At 43.0% G+C, this 27,067-nt stretch overlaps 1 protein-coding gene across 1 annotated transcript in view; it reads left to right on the top strand.

Annotated features, from left to right (window-relative positions):
* The window catches only part of LOC112233554 (histone-lysine N-methyltransferase 2C), a 232,636-nt gene that overhangs the window by 38,977 nt on the left and 166,592 nt on the right, over nt 1-27,067 (top strand). Inside the window, exons 3-5 of the mRNA XM_042308451.1 lie at nt 2,675-2,763; nt 8,966-9,113; nt 12,809-13,027. Of these exons, the coding sequence (XP_042164385.1) occupies nt 2,675-2,763; nt 8,966-9,113; nt 12,809-13,027 (456 nt within the window). The remainder of the gene's footprint in view (nt 1-2,674; nt 2,764-8,965; nt 9,114-12,808; nt 13,028-27,067) is intronic.

Here is a 27,067-nt window from a genome sequence, read left to right as displayed (position 1 = left end):
ATCACCCCACCACCTCCATGCTTCACGGTGGAAACCACACATGCAGAGGTCATCTGTTCACATACGCTGCGTCTTACAATCATACAAAGTTGGAACAAAAAAACTCACATTTGGACTCATCAGACCAAAGGACAGATTTCCATCAGTCCCAAGCAAGTCTCTTCCTTATTGATGTCCTTTAGTAGTGGTTTCTTTGCAGCAATTTGACTATGAAGGCCTGATTTCAGTGTCCTGTGAACAGTTGTCTGTTACTTGTTTGTTACAGCAGACAAATCACTACAAACAGTAACCAGCCAAGTAGAAGAGTTACACAAGTCAGAAATAGAGAGAAAATGAATCCCTTACCTTTGATGATCTTCATATGGTGACACTCGGAAGATATTAATTTATTCAAAAAATGTTCCTTTTGTTCGATAAAGTCTCTCTTTATATCCGAAAACACGAACAAAACTGAGGTTTTCTTCTGTAATCCACAGGCTCAAATGCAGTCACAACAGGCAGACAAAAAAAATCCAAATTGTATACGGAAAGTTCATAGAAACATGTCAAACGATACTTATATTCAATCCTCAGGTTGTTTTTAGCCTAAATAATCTATAATATTTCAACCGGACAATAACGTCGTCAATATAAAAGGTAAACAAGAAAGGCACTCTCTCTGGTCGTGCGCATGAAAACGCTCTGTGACACGGCAGGGTCCACTCATTCAGACTGATCTTACTCACTCATTTTTCAGAATACAAGCCTGAAACTATTTCTAAAGACTGTTGACTTCTAGTGGAAGGCATAGGAACTGCAATTTGAGTCCTCAGTCAATGGATACTGTAATGGCATTGAATAGAAAAAAATACAAATCCTACTTCCTGAATGGATTTTTCTCAGGTTTTCGCCTGCCAAATCCGTTCTGTTATACTCAGACATTATTTGAACAGTTTTGGAAACTTTAGTGTTTTCTATCCAAATCTACTAATTATATGCATATCCTATCTTCTGGGCCTGAGTAGAAAGCTGTTTAATTTGGGCATGCTTTTCACCCAAAACATGCTTTACAGCGAAAGCACAACATATGTCATAGCCAAGTCGAAAAAACACACAGCCATTTTTCCAGCCAAAGATGGGAGTCACAAAAAGCAGAAATATAGATAAAATTAATCACTAACCTTTGATGATCTTCATCAGATGACACTCATAGGACATCATGTTACACAATACATGTATGTTTTGTTCGATTATGTGCATATTTATATCCAGAAATCTCAGTTTACATTGGCACCTTATGTGCAGTAACGATTTGATTCCAAAACATCCGAAACAAACATTTTTGCAGAAATACTCATAATAAACATTGATAATAGATACTAGTGTTATTCACAGAATTAAAGATAGACTTCTCCTTAATGCAACCGCTGTGTCAGATTTAAATTTTTTTAACGGAAAAAGCATATACTGAGAAAGGCGCTCAGAACCCAAAACAGCCAGAGAAATATTCGCCATTTTGGAATCAACAAAGTTAGAACCAAGACTATAAATATTCACTTACCTTTGATGATCTTCATCAGAAGGCACTCCCAGGAATCCCAGTTCGACAATAAATGACTGATTTGTTCCATAATTTATGTCCAAATAGCCACTTGTTGTTAGCTTGTTCAGCATAGTAATCCGTCTTCATGAGGCGCAGGCACTTCATCCAGACAAAAACTCAAAGTTCTGTTACAGTCCTTTAGAAACATGTCAAAAGATGAATGGTTTTTAACATAAAACATCAATAATGTTCCAACCGGAGAATTCCTTTGTCTTCAGAAAAGCACTGGAACGAGAGGTAACTCTGTCGCGAGCGCGCGTCATGAGACCAAGGCTCTTTGCCAGACCACTGACTCAAATAGCTCTTATGAGCTCCTCCTTTATAGTAGAAGCCTCAAACCAGTTTCTAAAGACTGGTTGACATCTAGTGGAAGCCGTAGGAAGTGCAACTTTATCCATATCTCATTGTGTATTCGGTAGGCCAAGCTTTGAAAAACTACAAACGTCAGATGTCCCACTTCCTGGTTGGATTTTTCTCAGGTTTTCGCCTGCCATATGAGTTCTGTTATAATCACAGACATCATTCAAACAGTTTTAGAAACGTCAGAGTGTTTTCTATCCATTACTAATAATACTATGCATATATTAGCATCTGGGACAGAGTAGGAGGCAGTTCACTCTGGGCACGCTATTCATCCAAAAGTGAAAATGCTGCCCCCTATCCCAAAAAGGTTAAGAAGGAAAGAAATTTCACACATTCACTTTTAACAAGGCACACCTGTTAATTGAAATGCATTCCAGGTGACTACCTTATGAAGCTGGTTGAGAGAATGCCAAGGGTGTGCAAAGTTGTCATCAAGGCAAAGGGTTACTTTGAAGAATCTCAAATATAAAATACATTTTGATTTGTTAAATTTGAGATTCTTCAACTTGGCCACCCTTATGGGCTGTTCCTCTTGCAATAAAGCTCAGCTATGAGGTTGAGATCGAAGGCTGTTTACCTGTTGTTGATGCCTGTATTACTGTTCATACTACTTCAAAAGGCAGCTCCTCATTTTGTGAGGCAGACCTAAGTAACAATGTTGCTCCTCCTTGAGCAGAGCCTGAAAGGCAGATCAGATCAGTGACTGTTTCCTCTCCCTGTGTGTCCCAGGGGACGTAGCAGAGGCCGAGCCCAGGTAGAGGATGAGGACAGCATGGACGGGACGGAGACCGCCGAAGCAGAGAACATGCAGGATATGGGTGAGTTGACTGTGTCTCTGTCGTCATGGAAAGGTTTGTGTGTGTGTGTACATGGCTGTATCAGTGTGCCTCTTTGTGTGCTTTCATGCGTGTTCCTCTTTTAATATTTGTGTGCTGTTGTCTTCATACATGTGTGCTTGTTTAGGCTGCCGTCACTAATAGGGTGGGGTTTTGGTATTTGGGGGAGATTTGATCCAGTTACCAAATGCCTCTCATCATTAAGGCTTAGTTCTTTGGAGCTGTTGCACGACTGCTGCCCCCGCGATGCAGACCCGCTGCCTCCTCAATGCCTGTAGACCAGGTATTCCCAAACTGGTGTACGTGCAATGTCGTCGGGGTACACCAAATAAAAATGTGATTCAATAATACTAATCTTCATATTTTCATAGTAGATTTATATTTTCCAACAGGGCTATACATTTGGGTGTTTTTCTCTCTCGCTTAGGTAGCCTTGTTTCACTGCAAAAAATAAAATTAAACCGTCTAGAGTTCAGCGAAATAACACAATGTCAAATAATTAACATCCAATCACATTAACCGCTACTCTCTCGTGGAAATCCTTCACTCTTGTGCAGACATTTAGAAACAAAACATGACCATTTGAAAAATAAGCCACAGGAGTTTTTTGAGTAGTAAGACATGTATAAAAGCAACAAAAACCATTAATTAGAAGGGGCTAGAAGCATCTTATATGGTGAGCTACTGAGTGGCTAGGGCAGGCAAGCCCCATACTATTGTGGAGGACTTCATTCTTCCTGCTGCCATGGATATGGCTGGGACAATGCTTTACAGACAAAAAAACTATACAGACAATGCCTTCATCAAACAACACTATTTCACGACGCATCAGTGACATGGCAGGAGATATTTTTAAACAATTACTACTTTGCATACAAGCCAGTGAATTATATGTGTTACAGCTGGATCAGTCAACAGACGTGGGGGGCCTGGCACAGCTCCTGGTATATGTCCGTTACATTTATGGGGGGGTCAATTAAGGAAGACATTCTCTTCTGCAAAACACTGGAAACCAGGACAACATGAGAGGATATTTTAAAAGTACTGGACAGCTTTTTGACATCAAATGGACTTTGGTGGTCAAGATGTGTTGGTATCTGTACTGATGTTGCAATAGCCATGATGGAGACATAGTGGATTGGTAACTCGCGAGCAAGTAGTGGCTCTCGACGCCATTTGGGTGCACTGCACCATCCACCGAGAGGCTCTTGCTGCCAAGGGAAAGCCTGACAGCTTGAAAGATATTTTGGACACTACAGTGAAAATGGTTAACTTTGTTAAAGCAAGGCCCCTGAACTCTCGTGTGTTTTCTGCATTTTGCAATGATATGGGCAGCGACCATGTAACGCTTTTACAACATACAGAAGTGCGCTGGTTATCAAGGGGCAAAGTATTGGCACGTTTTTTACAATATTGAGAGACAAGCTTAAAGTTTTCTTTACTGACCATAGTTTTCACTTGTCTGACCGCTTGCATGATGAGTTTCTCACACGACTGGCCTATCTGGGTGATGTTTTTTCTCGCCTGAATGATCTGAATCTAGGATTACAGGGACTCCAACTATATTCAATGTTAAAATTATGTGTGTGGCAGGCTTACAATGATGGCAATAACACAATATTTGAGAATGCGCTGACCCTTGTGCTAGTGGAGGTACACAGCTGGAGGTTGAATGTTTGAAGGGGTACGGGACTATAAAAAGTTTGGGAACCACTGCTCTAGACTATAACCTTCAAGTTGTCTGTAGAGAGGCAATCTACCAGTCTTGTTGCATGTTGCGCCACCCTCCCCCATGTATTTTTTGAGGTATCCGTTGCTAAATGGTAGATGACTAAAGGCCGGTTCATACTTTGTATTTCCACAGAGCCAAAATGTAGGCTTAATCACTGGCTCGTTATGGGATGTTAAAAAAAAGCCATCTGCAGCTGCTGCTTGCAGGGGTCTCGCCGGCCCACCGTGCACTTCCCCAAACATTTCTAACACGATAGCTCTGTGGATGCAACTTCATTAAGGCAGAACATCCTTGGAAAACAAGGCGCCATTTGGAGAATGAATTATGTAAATCAACTGCCAGAGGGCTGGCTAATATTTGCGATAGAACATGGTCAACTCCCCTGTTGGTGGTGGTGTTGGTTCGCGTTTCGCTGCTGGCATTTTGTTGACCTGTAAATGACTTCACAAGCTTGGCAAATGCCACACAAAGGAGAGAAATAAAGTCTAAATCATTTTAACTGCTTTTGTGCTGCTGTCACAGGTTTCCTCGAATGTAAAGTAGTTTCCTTTCTCCTCCATGATCACTAGGTTTAAAGCCTATTCAAACCTTTCACCTGTTTGTGGTTATGACAGATGGGGGAGGAAGAAATGAGTTGTATTGAGACCCATGCCTAGTTATGGTAATTTGCCTAGTTTCCCCAATGCACGATGAGATCAAGGCTTCACACCAGCAAAAGTCAATAGCATCACTTGATCTGTTCCTCTTCAAAAATGTGCTGCCAACCCTTACCAGTGCACGAACACACACAGTCCCCACCCCTTACAAAAGCCTCTTGCCGGACCGGAGATTAATTTCCTAGCTATTCATTACACTCCAGGGCTTTTGCTGTGGGATTTTCCTAGGTGGAATGCTTTAAGAAAATGCCCCCCATATACTTAGGCCGAGTCAGTGTCAAAAGGTAAAATCAGGTCCCTGTTCCACTTGTACCCCACCTAGTTGTCTCCCTTCGGCCAATATTCTAATGCATATTCTGGGCAATCTTGTTTGTATTCCCTATTAGTTATGAAGAATGCTACCAAAGACCAGGGTTTGCTTTTGCTCCAAGAATGGCGTTTTGTGTCTTAACAATACAGAAATACAGATGCAGTGTGTACGCTTCAGTGCTTTTGCGAGCTACAACAAGGATATATTATTTTATCCCCCCATTTCCAGAGTGAAGGAATGTTGTCGCTGGGAAAGAGAAAAAAAAGCAAAGTTCCTTATCACTCTTTAATGAGTGGTTGAGAATCACGTCCGGGTCAACGGTTCAAAATAACGCATTTTCGGCTTTTCAAGTGGTGCAGCGGAGTGAATGATTTTATGAAAGTATTGTGAATGCCTGACTGAGGGTTTTGGATGCCCTACTGTTTCAGGACTTAATTTAACCCTATAAAAAATAGAAACAACTAATAAGGAAATAGATCAGAATCTGTGGGTTGTATTTCATTAGCTCTCTCTGGGAAGTCTGCCAGGTCAGACTTGAGAAGGTCTGCTCCACGCTGAGACTAGGGCCTTATCAATGCTCTTATTGATATTGCTAAGGGGTTTTATCCAAGAGGGAATCTAACCATTTTGAGTTTCTCATAATTACAATGATATATTAGACTACTCATTCTGGACAGAGGTGTGTCCTTCCAGAACAATTGCAGATCTTAATTTTTTTTTAAATTTCACATATTTCATATGCATTTCTCCTGATGTTATAATTTTAAAGGAAATGTAAAACCCAGAATTACAGTAACTAGCCTAACCACAAGATCAAGGTGTTTAATAACTGTTAGATGTTGTATGGTTTTTATAATTGTTTTTCTACCAATCAGCAAATGCTAAAAATGGGACTGCATTCTGCAGTCTGCTCCCGTGTGGTTTATTAGTGACAATGTTTTGACCACTTCATCAACCTTATCCCTAATAACCCACATGGGAGCATAGATGGCAGTGTGTGGAGTTATCATTTGCCTAACATCAGCTGATATCCAGCATCTGCTCAAAGGCATTCGATGTGCATATGTTCTCTTTCTCGTATAGAAACCAAAAATCTAAATAGAATTAACAGTGTAAGTTACATTCGATACCTCGGCTAGTTACACAACTGATTCCCAGAAAGCAAACAAATGTTGCCAATAAATGTAACTGGTCTGTCCCATTGACGTAATGTTTCTAAACTCTAAATGATTTGGCCTGCTATTATTTCCCCTGAACTCCTGTGTAGGCAACTCTTCAGGAAAAGAGTGCCACATTTTTGTCGCTTTAAAGGTCAAGGTAAAGGTCACGTCATCTCTTTTTGCCCGGACGCGTTGTGACATTTTCGGCAATGCTTTTGTGATTTTCAGATGAATTGACTGGCGTTCACAGCCCTTCTCCTACTGAAAGGGTTGCTAGAGCTCAAAGCATTCACTAAGCCCACACAATCTCAGTGTTGCTTTTAGTAACACTAGAATAAAGTTTGCATGGTAATGTTCATTTTAGGCATGCAATGGAAAATGTTTTAATGTTTTGCAACAGAAAAATGAAAATGAGCACTTATTTTGAGTCCATATTATAAGTCCAGGTAGTCACCCTGTTTCAGTGAGTTTTACTCCATTTGGTGGTTAACTTAATTGGGATAGGGGGCAGCATTTTCACTTTTGGATGAAAAGCATGCCCAGAGTAAACTACTTGCTACTCAGTACCAGATGCTAATATATGCATATTATTAGTAGTATTGGATAGAAAACACTGACGTTTCTAAAACTGTTTGAATGATGTCTATGAGTATAACAGAACTCGTATGGCAGGCAAAAATCCAACCAGGAAGTGGGAAATCTGAGGTTTATAGTTTTTCAACTAAGCCCCTATTGAAGATACTGTGGGATATTTGTAAGCTTCCACTAGATGTCAACAGTCTTTAGAACGTTGTTTCAGGCTTCTACTGTGAAGTGGGTCCGAATGAGAGGGGAATGAGTCAGAGGTCTGGCAGAGAGCCACGGTTTTGTGACGAGCAGTCATGTGAGAGTTAGCTCGCGTTCCATTGCTTTTCTACAGACAAAGGAATTCTCCGGTTGGGACATTATTGAAGATTTATGTTAAAAACATCCTAAAGATTGATTCTATACTTCATTTGATATGTTTCTACGACCAGTAATATAACTTTTTAGGTCGTCGTTCGACCTTTCCGCTGGACTTGCACGCTCGTTTGGATTTGTTTACCAAACGCCCTAACAAAAGGAGGTATATGGACATAAATTATGAACTTTATCGAACAAATCAAACATTTATTGTGGAACTGGGATTCCTGGGAGTGCATTCTGATGAAGATCATCAAAGGTAAGGGAATATTTATAATGCTATTTCTGACTAATATTGACTACACAACATGGCGGATATCTCTTTGGCTGGTTTGGGCTCTGAGCGCCGTACTCAGATTATTGCATGGTATGCTTTTTCATAAAGTTTTTTTGAAATCTGACACAGCGGTTGCATAAAGGAGAAGTTTATCTAAAGTTCCATGTATAATAGTTGTATCTATTATCAATGTTTATTATGAGTATTTCAGTAAATTGATGTGGCTCTGCAAAATCACCGGATGTTTTGGAACTACTGGACATAACACGCCAATGTAAAATGAGATTTTTGGATATAAATATGTACTTTATCGAACAAAACATACATGTATTGTGTAACATGAGTGTCATCTGATGATCATCAAAGGCTAGTGATTAATTTGATCTCTTTCTGCTTCTTGTGACTCCTCTCTTTGGCTGGAAAAATGGCTGGGTTTTTCTGTGACTTGGTGGTGACCTAACATAATCGTTTGTGGAGCTTTCGCTGTAAAGCCTTTTTGAAATCAGACACTGTGTCTGGATGAACGAGAATTTAATATTTAAAATGGTGCCTAATACTTGTATGTTAGAGAAATTTGATTTATGAGATTTTTGTTGTTTGAATTTGGCGCCCTGCAATTTCACTGGCTGTTAGCGGAACCCCGTTCCCAGACAGGTTAATGAACACAACCTAGAGATGCCAGTTGCACCGAGCCTTTGACTGGTAGGTGAGGGGTTAGGACTAATCCTTTTGCTGTTCAGCAAAACTCTGTTTTTCTTTGTCTATGCAAAACTAAGAACAATGGTTTGGAATGAAAGAACTCAGTGTTTGCATAGTCTGACAACTTGTGTGTCACAAAATGTGTTCAATAAAAGAGTCCTGAGTGAAACTAGACCAGGTTTCTTCTGAATAAGGTGTTGTTGCCTATGTCAACTGTGTTTCCAAAGAGAAACAAGTCAACTGTCACCCTGGATTTTGCTAGTTTGAATAATTTGGTAGTGAGCACTACTGCTTTCCAATGACTAAATGGTCGGTTATAGTTAGTAGACATACTAAGGGCTTTATGAATGTGGTTTCCCGCATTTTGAATAATAACAGTATAACATCTACCCCCTCTTTTTCCCACAGAAGTTAAGGAGCTGGTTCTGGATGTCGAGGAGGAGATCATGGTGCCTAGCCCCAGGGACGACAGACCCCTCTCCCCACTCTTCCAGCGCTCCGTGTCGGAGGACTCTGCAGGATCCTCCGCCTCGACCCTGGAGCACGCCAAAGTCCGGTAAGAGGAAGAGACGATGTGAGTTGAGTAGGGTGAGGGGAAGAGAGTGACATAGAAAGAGTGTGCGTGCGTGCCAGATGGCCAGAATAAGGCAAAGCAGGAGATGGCAGCAGGGAAAAGGAAAATGAGATTCCAGTAAGAGAGGCAGAGTAAGACTGACATTCTAGCCATTCTCAGAGGGAGGGAGAGTGCGAAGGAGAGAGAGGGGGGGGGTGTAGTCACATAATAGAGAAGGAGAGGATAGAAATGAGAGGGCATTGGTGACTGAGAAAATGACTATGACACGCTGAGTCACAGCTGTGTGTGTGAGGAGTCCAGGGAGAGGTGTGTGTGGTTAACAGTGGATGGAGGGCAAAGCGTGTGTATATTTATGTCTCAAAGCACACACAGTGGGTGTTTGTGCAACCCAACAAAATGAGTGTGGGCCCATGTGTGCATTGCGAGAGAGCGACAGACAGAGGGAACAAGCAAAAGAAAAGAGGGACAGAGTATTTTCAGAGAGTGTGAGGGAGGAGAGGATGTGTGTGCTTGCATGCTTGAATGAGCCACCATGGTGGGGAGGGGGGACGGGGGATGGGAAGGCGTGCAGGGAAGGTAAGCGAGGGAGGTAGAAAGTCGAGGTGGGGGAGGGGAACAAGCAGCGGAAATAATTGAGAGCTGAGGATTGTGGGTAGAAGGGAAAAGCAGGCTGGGTAAAGAGGTCTCGGGGCCATCAGGGGTAGCCTGTAGACTGCAGGGCTGCTATTGTAATTAGTAAAGGGAGGGGGAGAGTGAGAGGAACAAGGGGGGATGGCTTTTTCTTTCTAGTTCCAATTAGTAGAGATTGTGTTCCCGCTAGTGTACAGTAGAGAGGCCCTGGCAATGTGGAGGGATGCAGGAAGTCACACAGACGGGCGCAGACACATGCACACTCATCATACACACACACTAGAGCCCTGCACGGCATTCATTTTAAGCCTGAGCCCTACCCATGTCACGACGTTCAGGACCTACTCTACCCATGCCCGGCACTACTAAAATTTAAGGCCCGGCACCACCAGAAATCAGAAATGACTTCCTCCGTTAGTAAATCCGTTAGCTGCTCCTCTCTGTCTGTCATTCGTTCCCTGCGCGCTGCTTGCTCATCATGGCAGCTCTGGGTCTGTGAATATTCATAGCAATGGCTCCACTTGGGCTGCTCTGCTCAATGATGAGACATGAGAGAGCAGCAGTTAGCTACTTTTCGTCACTCTAATCTCCGTCAAAACTATTTTCTATGAAATAATCTCTCCTGTTTTCTATTTGACGATGTTGATGCACTTCTGACACCATGTTATGTTCTTAGTCATATATGACTGTACTGCGCAGCAGAGCAAGAGCAAATGGCTCCGCTTCAAAATTTTAGTAATGCCCTGCCCGTATCCTAGTTATTGATGGAAGAACTGGCCCTATCCGGCCCTAACTTGATGTATAATTTCGGGCTCCGTCGGGCTAAAGTCGGGCACCAAAACTCTAACACGCGCATGCATGCCATTGTCGTAAAAGAATAAAGACTCAACACTGTTTAATAGGGAATTGCCAGGGACCTCACCATGCGATGTTATCACGACGTAATATGTATTGCGATTCTCACAATTCTAGGTTTTGTGATTCGATACTGGGATTTTGAGATTTGCTATTCCAAACATATTGCTCTCTATATGTCTGCTGCAGAGAGACGAGAGAGAATGATAAAATGTGTTTTGATCAGTCATGGAAATAAAAGTGCTGAAAGCATGTTGGCTCCCTATTTAAGAAGATGGAGAAAAAGCTGGAGCTGATTTAAAAATGTTGTTTTTGTGCAGGTACATCCGACTACTTGTGTTGTCACGATACCTGAATTTTGACTTCGATACCAGGTTTAGTATCACGGTAATTGATACCAAAGCGTTACCACGGCAAAAACAAGTGCTTTAGCTAAAGTCACAGAATAACAAATGTTTTTTAAAATGTTTATAACATTAAACAATAAACTGAGTGTACAAAACATGAACTTCCTAATAATGAGTTGCTACCCCCCTCCCGTTGCCCTCTGAACAGACTCAATTCGTCAGGGCATGGACTCTACAAGGTGTCGAAAGAGTTCCACAGGGATGCTGGCTCATGTTGACTCCAATGCTTCCCACAGTTGTGTGAAATTGGCTGGATGTCCTTTGGGTGGTGGACCAGTCTTGATGCACACGGTAAACTGTTGTGTGAAAACCACAGCAGCTTTGCAGTTCTTGACACAAACCTGTTCTTGACATCTTCTACCGTACCCCGTTCAAAGGTTTTTCAAACTTTTGTCTTGCCCATTCACCCTCTGAATGGCACACATACACAAACCATGTCTCAAGGCTTAAATATCCTTTAAATATCATTCTTTAACCTTTCTCCTCCCCTTCATCTACACTGATTTTGAAGTGGATTGTACAAGTGACAATAAGGGATCATAGCTTTCACCTGGATTCACTTGGTCAGTCAATGTCATGGAAAGAGCAGGTGTTCATAATTTAAAACCAGTAACTGGTGCAAGCCGGTTACCGGAGAGCATCTTAACTCCTAAACCAAGTGAGGCTTGTCATTTTGCTTGTGAAGAGCAAGGTTACATGCCCTGTGTCCGGTGCGAGCTTTACACATGTACATTTAACAGACTCTGGGATATCCGGTTCTGTGACCAGCTTTTTGTCTGGGCGGTCACCATCTTGAAGTCTCTCCCATTGGATTGTGGACGGTGTCTACCTGGCATATAGGGGCGAAGGTTAGCTAGCGGTGTATGTGCCCACTACACAAGGGTTCTGGCAGGGTCTTGAGCATTGTTTAAAGGGTTGACAATTGGAGATATTTGCCCTTTGACAAGTTGGGCATCACCATACAATTTTCAGGTTTTATTGCTTGGATGTCACTGCTCCTAGTGTAGCCCACCGGGTGCTTACGACTGGGACATGGGAAACTAACTAGGCAGCTTGCCGTGTGCAAAACCCAGATTGCTGACTTGCTGAAAGGGAACGTAATGTTATGACCATACGTACTGTTCCCTGAAGGAGGGAAACGTGGTCCCGTGCCGCCCATTTCTGGCCTCGGTGAAGAGCGGTATTGAATTGAAGGAATGAATCTGAGCCTCACGCGTATTACCTGTGGAAGGTGGGGCTTCCAGTGAGGCGTGGATTTTAGGAGTGATTTTAGATTCTTCAACCGAAGTCACAATGCGACTCTCCATAGTTGTACCTCGTTTCCCTCTTTCAGGGAACAGTAGTTATAGATTTAGAATAAAGTACAGTAATTTACAAAACAAATATCTAAATATAAACTGCATCTCTCTGTAATTCCTTTTTTTAAAAGATTTTTTTGTTTGTTTTAGTTGTCGGCATTTACCTTACGCTGACGTGCTGCCAACCTGTATCAGATTGAAAGAATATGGCTGCTCGGTGTGTGGGTGTTGTCAAACGATTTTCAACCCCTGTTGGTACATAGGTAGAGCTTGTTTTTGGGGCAGTGTTTCCCTACCAGCCCCACCCATTTAAAAAAAAATACTTATTTTGGTTTCAGTTTTGGGAATAAGTGGTACAGAGTGCAGGGCCATGTTTGAAACATTTTGCAATAAGTCACTCTCGTTTTCAATCCATTTTCTTCAGTTTTGGTGCCTAATGAACACTACCCATTGCTTATCCTGTGTCTTTCCTATGTGTCCCCTGCAGTGAAAAGCTGTGTGCCTTCTGCTACTGTGGCGAGAGGAGTTTCCTGGGCCAGGGCGACCTGATGGTGTTTGGCCCCACGCCGGGCTATGTGCCGCTGCACATCCGCAACCGACGAGGCAGCTCGGAGAAGGATGATGACTATCATGAAGATGACTTCCAAGATGACCACCAAGACACCAAGAGTCCAGGTCAGCGTGACGGCGGGAGTGGCCTTAAAAAGTAAGTTTGCTCAAACATTGGCGTAACGTAGTTGTTGGGTACCGCAAAAGGTTGTTGGGTTGGCTTACAATGGCCATTCAGCTTGCAATGGCTATTCACACTGCTGATTTTGCTGTGATGGTGGTGTTTATGATGGCTTGACTTGGCAATGTCAATTCTCTTAGTGGTATTAATTCTCTTGAATCCATTTTGAGTCTCTCAAATTCCCGTTCCCCAGCTTTGACCCAAGAGTTGCAAGTTTTTTGGGAGAAAGTGTTAGCTAGGTACATCATACTAGTCTAGGGTGTCATTGGGACCTAGACACGTCTTCATTTTAAACTGGGAGGGAAGCAGAAATGTCTGATCGACTCACTGTAAACGTAATGACCGTTTTCAAGTAGAGTTCGACAGATTATGATTTTTCAACGCCGATACCGATTATTGGAGGACAAGAAAAGCCTATACTGATTAATCAGCACATTTTTAAAAATATTTTTTATATATACAGTGGGCCAAAAAAGTATTTATTCAGCCAACAATTGTGCAGGTTCTCCTACTTAAAAAGATGAGAGAGGCCTTTAATTTTCATCATAGGTACACTTCAACTATGATAGACAAAATGAGAAGAAAAATCCAGAAAATCACTTTGAAGGATTTTTAAATTAATTTATTTGCAAATTATGGTGGAAAATAAGTATTTGGTCACCTACAAACAAGCAAGATTTCTGGCTCTCACTGACCTGTAACTTCTTCTTTAAGAGGCTCCTCTGTCCTCCACTCGTTACCTGTATTAATGGCACCTGTTTGAACTTGTTATAAAAGACACCTGTCCACAACCTCAAACAGTCACACTCCAAACTCCACTATGGCCAAGACCAAAGAGCTGTCAAAGGACACCAGAAACAAAATTGTAGATCTGCACCAGGCTGGAAAGACTGAATCTGCAATAGGTAAGCAGCTTGGTTTGAAGAAATCAACTGTGGGAGCAATTATTAGGAAATGGAAGACATACAAGACCACTGATAATCTCCCTCGATCTGGGGCTCCATGCAAGATCTCACCCCGTGGGGTCAAAATGATCACAAGAACGGTGAGCAAAAATCCCAGAACCACACGGGGGGACCTAGTGAATGACCTGCAGAGAGCTGGGACCAAAGTATCAAAGCCTACCATCAGTAACACACTCCGCCGCCAGGGACTCAAATCCTGCAGTGCCAGACGTGTCCCCCTGCTTAAGCCAGTACATGTCCAGGCCCGTCTGAAGTTTGCTAGAGAGCATTTGGATGATCCAGAAGAAGATTGGGAGAATGTCATATGGTCAGATGAAACCAAAATATAACTTTTTGGTAAAAACTCAACTTGTCGTGTTTGGAGGACAAAGAATGCTGAGTTGCATCCAAAGAACACCATACCTACTGTGAAGCATGGGGGTGGAACCATCATGCTTTGGGGCTGTTTTTCTGCAAAGGGACCAGGACGACTGATCCGTGTAAAGGAAAGAATGAATGGGGCCATGTATCGTGAGATTTTGAGTGAAAACCTCCTTGCACCAGCAAGGGCATTGAAGATGAAACGTGGCTGGGTCTTTCAGCATGACAATGATCCCAAACACACCGCCCGGGCAACGAAGGATTGGCTTCATAAGAAGCATTTCAAGGTCCTGGCGTGGCCTAGCCAGTCTCCAGATCTCAACCCCATAGAAAATCTTTGGAGGGAGTTGAAAGTCTGTGTTGCCCAGCAACAGCCCCAAAACATCACTGTTCTAGAGGAGATCTGCATGGAGGAATGGGCCAAAATACCAGCAACAGTGTGTGAAAACCTTGTGAAGACTTACAGAAAACAAGTGTATATAAAAAGTATTGAGAAACTTTTGTTATTGACCAAATACTTATTTTCCACCATAATTTGAAAATAAATTCATTAAAAATCATACAATGTGATTTTCTGGATTATTCCCCCTCATTTTGTCTGTCATAGTTGAAGTGTACATATGATGAAAATTACAGGCCTCTCTCATCTTTTTAAGTGGGAGAACTTGCACAATTGGTGGCTGACTAAATACTTTTTTGCCCCACTTTACACACACACACACACACATACACACATTTTTGTAATAATGACAATTGCAACAATACTGAATGAACAATGAACACTTTTATTTTAACTTAATATAATACGAAAATAAAATCAATTTGGTCTCAAATAACATGAGAACACATGTTAAAACGAACCTCCAGCTTTTATGGGTCTTCAGTATTCCCAGTTAAGAAGTTTTAGAACACACACACAGCTCTGAAGTGACAATGATACTGAAGAGTGTCCTTAGGCGACAAATACTCTCAACTGTTTGAATAAAAATTGATTTTAAGTTACCTGTGATGAATGTTGAAAACAAAAACTAATTTCTATATGCAGGAAATCCTATTTTAATAATGGGCATGGTAAGAATTGACTACAAAAGTGCGAGTCATATTTCCCATGACACCTTCTAACAAAATCTGAAAAGCTGTTCCTTCATTCATTTATTCCATAGGATATTTTTAGATTCACTTAAAACCTGTTAAGGATCGGGTGAATTTTTTTCAACATTTTGTTAAAAATCGCGCAAAATTTCAACGTCCTGCTACTCATGCCAGGAATATAGTATATGCATATGATTAGTATGTGTGTATAGAAAACACTCTGAAGTTCCTAAAACTGGTTAAATCCTGTCTGTGACTATAACAGAACGTGTTTTGCAGGCAAAACCCCAAGAAAAACTGTTCACAAAAAAAAAAGTATCCCTCCTCCAGTCTCTGTATTGTCTATGGCAAGGGAAAATAGATAGCGTCCAGTTTACAATGCCTACAGCTTCCACACGATGTCGCCAGTTTTGGCAATTGGGTTGAAGTTAATCCTTGGTGAAATGAGAAATAGGCACTTCCTGTCATCGAGTACACAGGAGGAAGTTTTGAAAGAGAGAATATCGACCAAGATTTCAAGACCTGCTGCTATTGAATACAGATCGCCCCGTGATCAATTTGATCGATTATTAACGTTTACTAATACCTAAAGTTGGTTTACAAAAGTAGTTTGAAGTGTTTTGTCAAAGTTTATAGGCAACTTTTTTTATTTAAAAAAATGACGTTGCGTTTTGGAAAGCAGTTTTTTCCTGGATTAGACGGGCTTCATAAATGGACATTTTGGGTATACATGGACGGATTTAATTGAAAAAAAGACCCAATTGTGATGTTTATGGGACATATAGGAGTGCCAACAAAGAAGCTCTTCAAAGGTAATGAATGTTTTATATTTTATTTCTGCGTTTTGTGTAGCGCCGGCTACGCTAATTCTTTTGTTTACGTCCCCTTTAGCTATTTCGGGGGGTTGCATGCTATCAGATAATAGCTTCTCATGCTTTCGCCGAAAAGCACTTTTAAAATCTGACATGTTGGCTCGATTCACAATGAGTGTAGCTTTAATTGAGTACCCTGCATGTGTGATTTAATGAGTTTGAGTTTTAACGAGTACTATATGATTTTGGCTGGGCTAGAGGCTAGATGAGACGTTAACGTCTCGCTTAGCCTCAAGAGGTTTGAAAATAAGGTCTGTGTTTCATGTAGGCTTACATCACCTTGCCAATTTTAGAACTGTGTAGATATCCATAGGACAAGGTAACTCTGATCAATATTGGCTAAATATAAGCAAAGATCATTTTTTTTGTAGAGTGGATTTATGAAAATATGTTGACAAACGTTACCTTATCCTAGTGAGATTTACATGGGTATCAAAACACAGAGGCGGTTTAAGCCTGCACAAAACACAGACCTTATTTGAAGTAGATCAAGACATTCTCTATTGAAGACATGATCGGTAAAATAACGAAGGAACCCCTTTCAAGTTCAGCCGCAAGTTATTACAGGAATTATAACGCATAGACTATTTCTCTCTAAACCATATACCTTTGACTATTACGAGCCTGCTGCTGCCTACCACCCTTTAGTCAGACTGGTCTATCAAATATCAAATCATAGACTTAACTATAATAAACACACAGAAATACGAGCCTTAGGTCAAATCCGGAAACTATCACCTCAAACAAAACGTTTATTCTGCTCCGTATTTTATGTAACATTCATGAGTCTAAATATTCCTGTTACATTGCACAACCTTCAATGTTATGTCATAATTACGTAAAATTCTGGCAAATTAGTCCGCAAAGAGCCAGGCGGCCCAAACTGTTGCATATACGCTGACTCTGCGTGCAATGAACGCAAGAGGTGACACAATTTCACCTGGTTAATATTGCCTGCTAACCTGGATTTCTTTTAGCTAAATATGCAGGTTTAAAATATATACTTGTATTGATTTTAAGAGAGGCATTGATGTTTATGGTTAAGTACACATTGGAGCAACGACAGTCGTTGATTGATTGTTTTTTCTAAGATAAGTTTAATGCTAGCTAGCAACTTACCTTGGCTTCTAATGCATTCGCGTAACAGGCAGGCTCCTCGTGGAGTGCAATGTAATCAGGTGGTTAGAGCGTTGGACGAGTTAACTGTAAAGTTGCAAGATTGGATCCCCCGAGCTGACAAGGTAAAAATCTGTCGTTCTGCCCCTGAACGAGGCAGAACGTTCCAAGGCCATCATTGAAAATAAGAATGTGTTCTTAACTGACTTGCCTAGTTAATAAAGGTGTAAAAAAAAAAATCGGCAAAATTGGCACCCAAAAATACCGATTTCCGATTGTTATGAAAACATTCCAATTAATCGGTCGACCTCCGATTAATCGGAGGCTCCACTTTGTTATCACTTTTGCCATTGCTTTGGTTGGAGAGTAAATGACAGCTGAAATTGCACCAGGGAAGGTGTCTACTTTACTTCAGAATTGTGTGGGTGTACACGCTGCCAAGGAGGTATACGCTGCCAAGTAGGTAACAGAACAGGCATAGAATCTTTCATAGACTTGTCAGTGTTAGTTCATTCAAGTGGTTTTTTGCATGCCACATGAAGTTGTTGATGATTATATGGTAGAGGCATTACTCAGGTTGAGGAGGTGGAGGCATTACTCAGGTTGAGGAGGTGGAGGCATTACTCAGGTTGAGGAGGTGGAGGCATTACTCAGGTTGAGGAGGTGGAGGCATTACTCAGGTTGAGGAGGTGGAGGCATTACTCAGGTTGAGGAGGTGGAGGCATTACTCAGGTTGAGGAGGTGGAGGCATTACTCAGGTTGAGGAGGTGGAGGCATTACTCAGGTTGAGGCGGCCACCTTGTTTTATTGTGAGCATGTGTTCACACGTTAACATGCCTACTGTACCTGTTGCTGATCAAATATGTGGCTTGGAAATGGTAAATGAATGTGTAAGCATATTTGTTATGTTTATAGACAGACTTCTCCCAGACTCACACCAGAGAAGCCAAAGAACCTAAAGAAGTGAAATAATTACTCTGAAATATTGTTCAGGGTTATATTTGCTAGTCCCTCAATGTTTGTCCATTTCCTTCTGTTTGGTGCCTATCTGAACTTGTCCAATAGGAAATGCAAATTCCCCCATTTACATTGCAAAACCTTTGGCTACGCTGTATTCTAATGAATTCGACCCATGGCTTTGCCTCTAACTGGCTGGAAACAGATTAACCCCTGTGTCCAAGTTTCTCCATCAAACTAAATTAGTGGTCTCCCCATCGTGCATTGTTTGAGGCATGTAGGTAGAGAGGGAGAAAGATAGATGGAGTACCGTGACCCAAATAAGTGAATGCATGCTAATGAACCCAGGCGCTCAATTTCAATTTGGGTCAATTATTGTGGTGCTGAAATGGCCCCAGTAATTAGTTACTTGGAGGGGTGGATGGGGTGGAGGATAAAAATCCATGAAGGAAGAGAGAATTTCACTGGCAGGCCCTTCTAGCTTCTCCAGCCCTGTTCTCTATTTTCTCTCTCTCGTCATTTTCAGCTTCACGTGATCCACTGTTGACAAAGACCTCCCGTCAGAAGACACCGAATCGAGTGTCTCCTCCCTCCCTGAGGGGGCGGTGACGTAATGCTCTCACCCAGGAAGGTTCCTGATGGGGACAACGTGGCCCAAATGCATTGTTTCTTTGGAGCCCCATGATTGGTCAGTCAGTCCAGGGCTGGCGCTGTGCCAGTTCTAGACGGGGAGCTGAAGAATGAAAACAATAACAAGCGTGCGTGATAGCAGTGTTAAGGTGGACTGTGTGAGAGAAGTGTTAAGGTGGTCTGGGGACAGACCCCATTCTGTTTTGGCCTGAATAGGAACACAATGAATCACCGCTTTGGAGAGATCAGAGGAGATGGTAGAGAAGGTATCTTAACGAGACAAGGATGAACTGTCACTCTCCCTGCATGTTGTATTGGCTGTTGATAAGATGAAAAGTTGTGTAAGGGGGTGCGTGACCTCATGACAGATTACATGTGGATATGGCTCCGGAGTTGCGCAGCGGTCTAAGGCACTGCATCTCAGTGCTAGAGGCGTCACTTCTGTCCCTGGTTCGAATCCACATCCGGATGTGATTGGGAGTCCCATAGGGCAGCGTACAATTGGCCAAGCTTCATCCAGGTTTGCCCGGGGTAGGCTGTCATTGTAATTAAGAATTGGTTCTTAACTGACTTGACTAGTTAAATAAATATTTTTTTTTTTGTGTGTTTGTCCTTCTTTCCCTCTGTGTGTAGGTATGTATGCATACTTTGATTCGTGCATCGGGCCGTCTCATTCTCTATATTCTAATTCCCTGTGTGTTGAATGTGTGTGTAGTTGCTAATTAGGGTCTCGTTAAGGTGATCTAATTGAAAGTAATTTTGACTGACAGGCCCAAAGTAATCACAGGCCTAATGAAACACTACTCTGTCTAATGAGAGGCATCTGTCCCAGGGAGAGAGAGTAAGACCACAGTGTATTTACACACATAGCCAGCACGTTCATCAACCACCAAGGTGGGAAATGGGTTTGGTTTAGATAAGACAGAAAAATTGGTTGCGTTCACTACGCACGAAAAGGAATGTTGCCCGTTGCACAACGTTTTGAAACGTTTTCCTACGGTGTGCCCTGATTTAATATGACTCATTATAAAAAGCCTCGTGGATACTCAATGGTTGGATTCTTTAGCGAACAGTTTGGCCTGATTCAACAAATGTAGTTTTTTGATTGAACACTTTGATTCTTTATGGTAAATGAACACATGGAAAAGCTGTTGATATCACACAAATAAGCTGCATATATGTCATTCACATCAGTCCCTCTCCAAAAGCTTACTCATTTCCAATGGAATTACATCAACTCCAAGGTGGCATAGCAGTTCAGACGTCTTTTGTCCTCGTCTTGTCGTGTCCTGTATATATATATATTTACAACTTTTTTATATACATTTTATTTTTATTTTCCATCAACTCATCTTCAAAACACTCTCCTGCAAACCCGCCTCACCAATTTATATTTATAAAAAAGTATTATTTACCTCAAATCTGTAATCCTCCAAGAAGCTAGCCAGAAACTCCAAGAAGCTAGCCTGAAACTAGCCAGAAGCTAATCCAGAAGCTAATCCAGAAGCTAATCCAGAAGCTAATCCAGAAGCTAATCCAGAAGCTAATCCAGAAGCTAATCCAGAAGCTAATCCAGAAGCTAATCCAGAAGCTAATCCAGAAGCTAATCCAGAAGCTAGTTCAGAAGCTAGTTAGCTTCTTTACTGGCAAATCGTTAGTATTCAGCTAACCACGGTTTGTGTTCATCAGCTATCCTTTAGCTCGAAAATCTATCGCCAGTTCTGTACGGCGCAGCGCGGCTCAGAACGGAACATACCGGACCAATTTTTCTCTCCATGTCCCTGGATTTCGACTGCTCTCTGGACATTAATACCCGGATCTCACAGCTAGCTAGCTGCTATCCGTGTGACTATCGGCCTTCGTCGATTCCGGAGCAAACATAAATTATTCCGGAGCTAGCCAGCTCCGTCAATCACTCCTGAGTTCCATCAATCACTCCTGGGCTGCAGTCACCTATCCGGACCCGTTTTACTGCCTACGCGGAGCCACACCGGGCCTTCACAACTGGACTGCCGACGTTATCTACCCGAAGGAGATCCGGCTGGCTCCTCCGTCGCGACGTTACCTGAACGCCCATCTGCGGCCTGCTAACCGTTAGCTGTCTTACCGGCTGCTATCTGAATAGACAATCGGACAATTTATTTATTTGTATTATTATTATGTTTTCTTCTTGGGCCTCTATAACTATATCTATTTTTTTTATTTTTGTTGTTGTTGTGTGATTTGGATTAATCCCCTCTACCACACGGAACCCCACTAATCTACTGACGGAACGCAAGAGGTGGCTAACAACAGACCTCCATCCTATGCTAGCTTGCTACCGATGGCCTGGCTAGCTGTCTAAATCGCCGTGACCCCCAACCAACCCTCTCCACTCACTGGACCCTTTTGATCACTCGACTAAGCATGCCTCTCCTTAATGTCAACATGTCTTGTCCATTACTGTTCTGGTTAGTGTTTATTGGCTTATTTCACTGTAGAGCCTCTAGTCCTGCTCACTATACCTTATCCAACCTATTAGTTCCACCACCCACACATGCAATGACATCTCCTGGTTTCAATGATGTTTCTAGAGACAATATCTCTCTCTTCATCACTCAATACCGAGGTTTACCTCCACTGTATTCACATACTACCATACCTTTGTCTGTACATTATACCTTGATGCTATTTTACCGCCCCCAGAAACGTCCTTTTACTCTATGTTCCAGACGTTCTAGACGACCAATTCTCATAGCTTTTAGCCGTACCCTTATTCTACTCCTCCTATGTTCCTCTGGCGATGTAGAGGTGAATCCAGGCCCTGCAGTGCCTAGCTCCACTCCTATTCCCCAGGCGCTCTCTTTTGACGACTTCTGTAACCGTAATAGCCTTGGTTTCATGCATGTTAACATTAGAAGCCTCCTCCCTAAGTTTGTTCTATTCACTGCTTTAGCACACTCTGCCAACCCGGATGTTCTAGCTGTGTCTGAATCCTGGCTTAGGAAGACCACCAAAAATTCAGAAATTTTAATTCCAAACTACAACATTTTCAGACAAGATAGAACTGCCAAAGGGGGCGGTGTTGCAATCTACTGCAAAGATAGCCTGCAGAGTTCTGTCCTACTATCCAGGTCTGTACCCAAACAATTTGAACTTCTACTTTTAAAAATTCACCTCTCTAAAAACAAGTCTCTCACTGTTGCCGCCTGCTATAGACCACCCTCTGCCCCCAGGTGTGCTCTGGACACATGTGAACTGATTGCCCCCCATCTATCTTCAGAGTTCGTGCTGCTAGGCGACCTAAACTGGAACATGCTTAACACCCCAGCCATCCTACAATCTAAACTTGATGCCCTCAATCTCACACAAATGATCAATGAACCTACCAGGTACCTCCCCAAAGCCTTAAACACGGGCACCCTCATAGATATCATCCTAACCAACTTCCCCTCTAAATACACCTCTTGGTCTTCAACCAAGATCTCAGCGATCACTGCCTCATTGCCTGCATCCGTAATGGGTCAGCGGTCAAACGACCTCCACTCATCACTGTAAAACACTCCCTGAAACACTTCAGCTAGCAGCCCTTTCTGATCGACCTGGCCGGGGTAACCTGGAAGGATATTGATCTCATCCCGTCAGTAGAGGATGCCTGGATATTTTTTTGAAATGCCTTCCTAACCATCTTAAATAAACATGCCCCATTCAAGAAATTTAGAACCAGGAACAGATATAGCCCTTGGTTCTCCCCAGACCTGACTGCCCTTAACCAACACAAAAACATCCTATGGCGTTCTGCATTAGCATCGAACAGCCCCCGTGATATGCAGCTGTTCAGGGAAGCTAGAAACCATTATACACAGGCAGTTAGAAAAGCCAAGGCTAGCTTTTTCAAGCAGAAATTTGCTTCCTGCAACACTAACTCAAAAAGTTCTGGGACACTGTAAAGTCCATGGAGAATAAGAACACCTCCTCCCAGCTGCCCACTGCACTGAAGATAGGAAACACTGTCACCACTGATAAATCCACCATAATTGAGAATTTCAATAAGCATTTTTCTACGGCTGGCCATGCTTTCCACCTGGCTAGTCCTACCCCGGTCAACAGCACTGCACCCCCAACAGCAACTCGCCCAAGCCTTCCCCATTTCTCCTTCTCCCAAATCCATTCAGCTGATGTTCTGAAAGAGCTGCAAAATCTGGACCCCTACAAATCAGCCGGGCTAGACAATCTGGACCCTTTCTTTCTAAAATTATCTGCCGAAATTGTTGCCACCCCTATTACTAGCCTGTTCAACCTCTCTTTCGTGTCGTCTGAGATTCCCAAAGATTGGAAAGCAGCTGCGGTCATCCCCCTCTTCAAAGGGGGGACACTCTTGACCCAAACTGCTACAGACTTATATCTATCCTACCGTGCCTTTCTAAGGTCTTCGAAAGCCAAGTCAACAAACAGATTACCAACCATTTCGAATCTCACCATACCTTCTCTGCTATGCAATCTGGTTTCAGAGCTGGTCATGGGTGCACCTCTGCCACGCTCAAGGTCCTAAACGATATCTTAACCGCCATCGATAAGAAACATTACTGTGCAGCCGTATTCATTGATCTGGCCAAGGCTTTCGACTCTGTCAATCACCACATCCTCATCGGCAGACGCGACAGCCTTGGTTTCTCAAATGATTGCCTCGCCTGGTTCACCAACTACTTCTCTGATAGAGTTCAGTGTGTCAAATCGGAGGGTCTGCTGTCCGGACCTCTGGCAGTCTCTATGGGGGTGCCACAGGGTTCAATTCTTGGACCTACTCTCTTCTCTGTATACATAAATGAGGTCGCTCATGCTGCTGGTGAGTCTCTGATCCACCTCTACGCAGACGACACCATTCTGTATACTTCCGGCCCTTCTTTGGACACTGTGTTAACAACCCTCCAGGCAAGCTTCAATGCCATACAACTCTCCTTCCATGGCCTCCAATTGCTCTTAAATACAAGTAAAACTAAATGCAGGCTCTTCAACCGATCGCTACCTGCACCTACCCGCCTGTCCAACATCACTACTCTGGACGGCTCTGACTTAGAATACGTGGACAACTACAAATACTTAGGTGTCTGGTTAGACTGTAAACTCTCCTTCCAGACCCATATCAAACATCTCCAATCCAAAGTTAAATCTAGAATTGGCTTCCTATTTCGCAACAAAGCATCCTTCACTCATGCTGCCAAACATACCCTTGTAAAACTGACCATCCTACCAATCCTCGACTTTGGCGATGTCATTTACAAAATAGCCTCCAATACCCTACTCAACAAATTGGATGCAGTCTATCACAGTGCAATCCGTTTTGTCACCAAAGCCCCATATACTACCCACCATTGCGACCTGTACGCTCTCGTTGGCTGGCCCTCGCTTCATACTTCTCGCCAAACCCACTGGCTCCATGTCAAGAGCACCTCCTCCCAGCTGCCCACTGCACTGAGGCTAGGTAACACGGTCACCACCGATAAATCCATGATTATCGAAAACTTCAATAAGCATTTCTCAACGGCAGGCCATGCCTTCCGCCTGGCTACTCCAACCTCGGCCAACAGCTCTGCCCCCCGGCAGCTCCTCGCCCAAGCCTCTCCAGGTTCTCCTTTACCCAAATCCAGATAGCAGATGTTCTGAAAGAGCTGCAAAACCTGGACCCGTACAAATCAGCTGGGCTTGACAATCTGGACCCCCTATTTCTGAAACTTTCCGCCGCCATTGTCGCAACCCCTATTACCAGCCTGTTCAACCTCTCTTTCATATCGTCTGAGATCCCCAAGGATTGAAAGCTGCCGCAGTCATCCCCCTCTTCAAAGGGGGAGACACCCTGGACCCAAACTGTTACAGACCTATATCCATCCTGCCCTGCCTATCTAAGGTCTTCGAAAGCCAAGTCAACAAACAGGTCACTGACCATCTCGAATCCCACCGTACCTTCTCCGCTGTGCAATCTGGTTTCCGAGCCGGTCACGGGTGCACCTCAGCAACACTCAAGGTACTAAACGATATCATAACCGCCATCGATAAAAGACAGTACTGTGCAGCCGTCTTCATTGACCTTGCCAAGGCTTTCGACTCTGTCAATCACCATATTCTTATCGGCAGACTCAGTAGCCTCGGTTTTTCGGATGACTGCCTTGCCTGGTTCACCAATTACTTTGCAGACAGAGTTCAGTGTGTCAAATCGGAGGGCATGCTGTCCGGTCCTCTGGCAGTCTCTATGGGGTGCCACAGGGTTCAATTCTCGGGCCGACTCTTTTCTCTGTATATATCAATGACGTTGCTCTTGCTGCGGGCGATTCCCTGATCCACCTCTACGCAGACGACACCATTCTATATACTTTCGGCCCGTCATTGGACACTGTGCTATCTAACCTCCAAACAAGCTTCAATGCCATACAACACTCCTTCCGTGGCCTCCAACTGCTCTTAAACGCTAGTAAAACCAAATGCATGCTTTTCAACCGATCGCTGCCTGCACCCGCATGCCCGACTAGCATCACCACCCTGGATGGTTCCGACCTTGAATATGTGGACATCTACAAGTACCTAGGTGTCTGGCTAGACTGCAAACTCTCCTTCCAGACTCATATCAAACATCTCCAATCGAAAATCAAATCAAGAGTCGGCTTTCTATTCCGCAACAAAGCCTCCTTCACTCACGCCGCCAAGCTTACCCTAGTAAAACTGACTATCCTTCCGATCCTCGACTTCGGCGATGTCATCTACAAAATGGCTTCCAACACTCTACTCAGCAAACTGGATGCAGTCTATCACAGTGCCATCCGTTTTGTCACTAAAGCACCTTATACCACCCACCACTGCGACCTGTATGCTCTGGTCGGCTGGCCCTCGTTACATATTCGTCGCCAGACCCACTGGCTCCAGGTCATCTATAAGTCCATGCTAGGTAAAGCTCCGCCTTATCTCAGTTCACTGGTCACGATGGCAACACCCACCCGTAGCACGCGCTCCAGCAGGTGTATCTCACTGATCATCCCTAAAGCCAACACCTCATTTGGCCGCCTTTCGTTCCAGTACTCTGCTGCCTGTGACTGGAACGAATTGCAAAATCGCTGAAGTTGGAGACTTTTATCTCCCTCACCAACTTCAAACATCAGCTATCTGAGCAGCTAACCGATCGCTGCTGCTGTACATAGTCTATTGGTAAATAGCCCACCCATTTTCACCTACCTCATCCCCATACTGTTTTTATTTATTTACTTGCTCTTTGCACACCAATATCTCTACCTGTACATGACCATCTGATCATTTATCATTCCAGTGTTAATCTGCAAAATTGTAATTATTCGCCTACCTCCTCATGCCTTTTGCACACATTGTATATAGACTCCCCCTTTGCTTTCTACTGTGTTATTGACTTGTTAATTGTTTATTCCATGTGTAACTCTGTGTTGTCTGCTCACACTGCTATGCTTTATCTTGGCCAGGTCGCAGTTGCAAATGAGAACTTGTTCTCAACTGGCCTACCTGGTTAAATAAAGGTGAAAAAAAAAAAAAAAAAAAAAAAAAAAAATCTACAAGACCCTGCTAGGTAAAGTCCCCCTTATCTCAGCTCGCTGGTCACCATAGCATCTCCCACCTGTAGCACACGCTCCAGCAGGTATATCTCTCTAGTCACCCCCAAAACCAATTCTTTCTTTGGCCGCCTCTCCTTCCAGTTCTCTGCTGCCAATGACTGGAACGAACTACAAAAATCTCTGAAACTGGAAACACTTATCTCCCTCACTAGCTTTAAGCACCAACTGTCAGAGCAGCTCACAGATTACTGCACCTGTACATAGCCCACCTATAATTTAGCCCAAACAACTACCTCTTTCCCAACTGTATTTAATTTATTTATTTATTTTGCTCTTTTGCACCCCATTATTTTTATTTCTACTTTGCACATTCTTCCATTGCAAAACTACCATTCCAGTGTTTTACTTGCTATATTGTATTTACTTTGCCACCATGGCCTTTTTTGCCTTTACCTCCCTTCTCACCTCATTTGCTCA

This window comes from Oncorhynchus tshawytscha, linkage group LG29, assembly GCF_018296145.1.
Source record: "Oncorhynchus tshawytscha isolate Ot180627B linkage group LG29, Otsh_v2.0, whole genome shotgun sequence".
NCBI classification, from domain to species: domain Eukaryota; kingdom Metazoa; phylum Chordata; class Actinopteri; order Salmoniformes; family Salmonidae; genus Oncorhynchus; species Oncorhynchus tshawytscha.
This window is presented reverse-complemented; position numbering and strand designations above follow the sequence as displayed.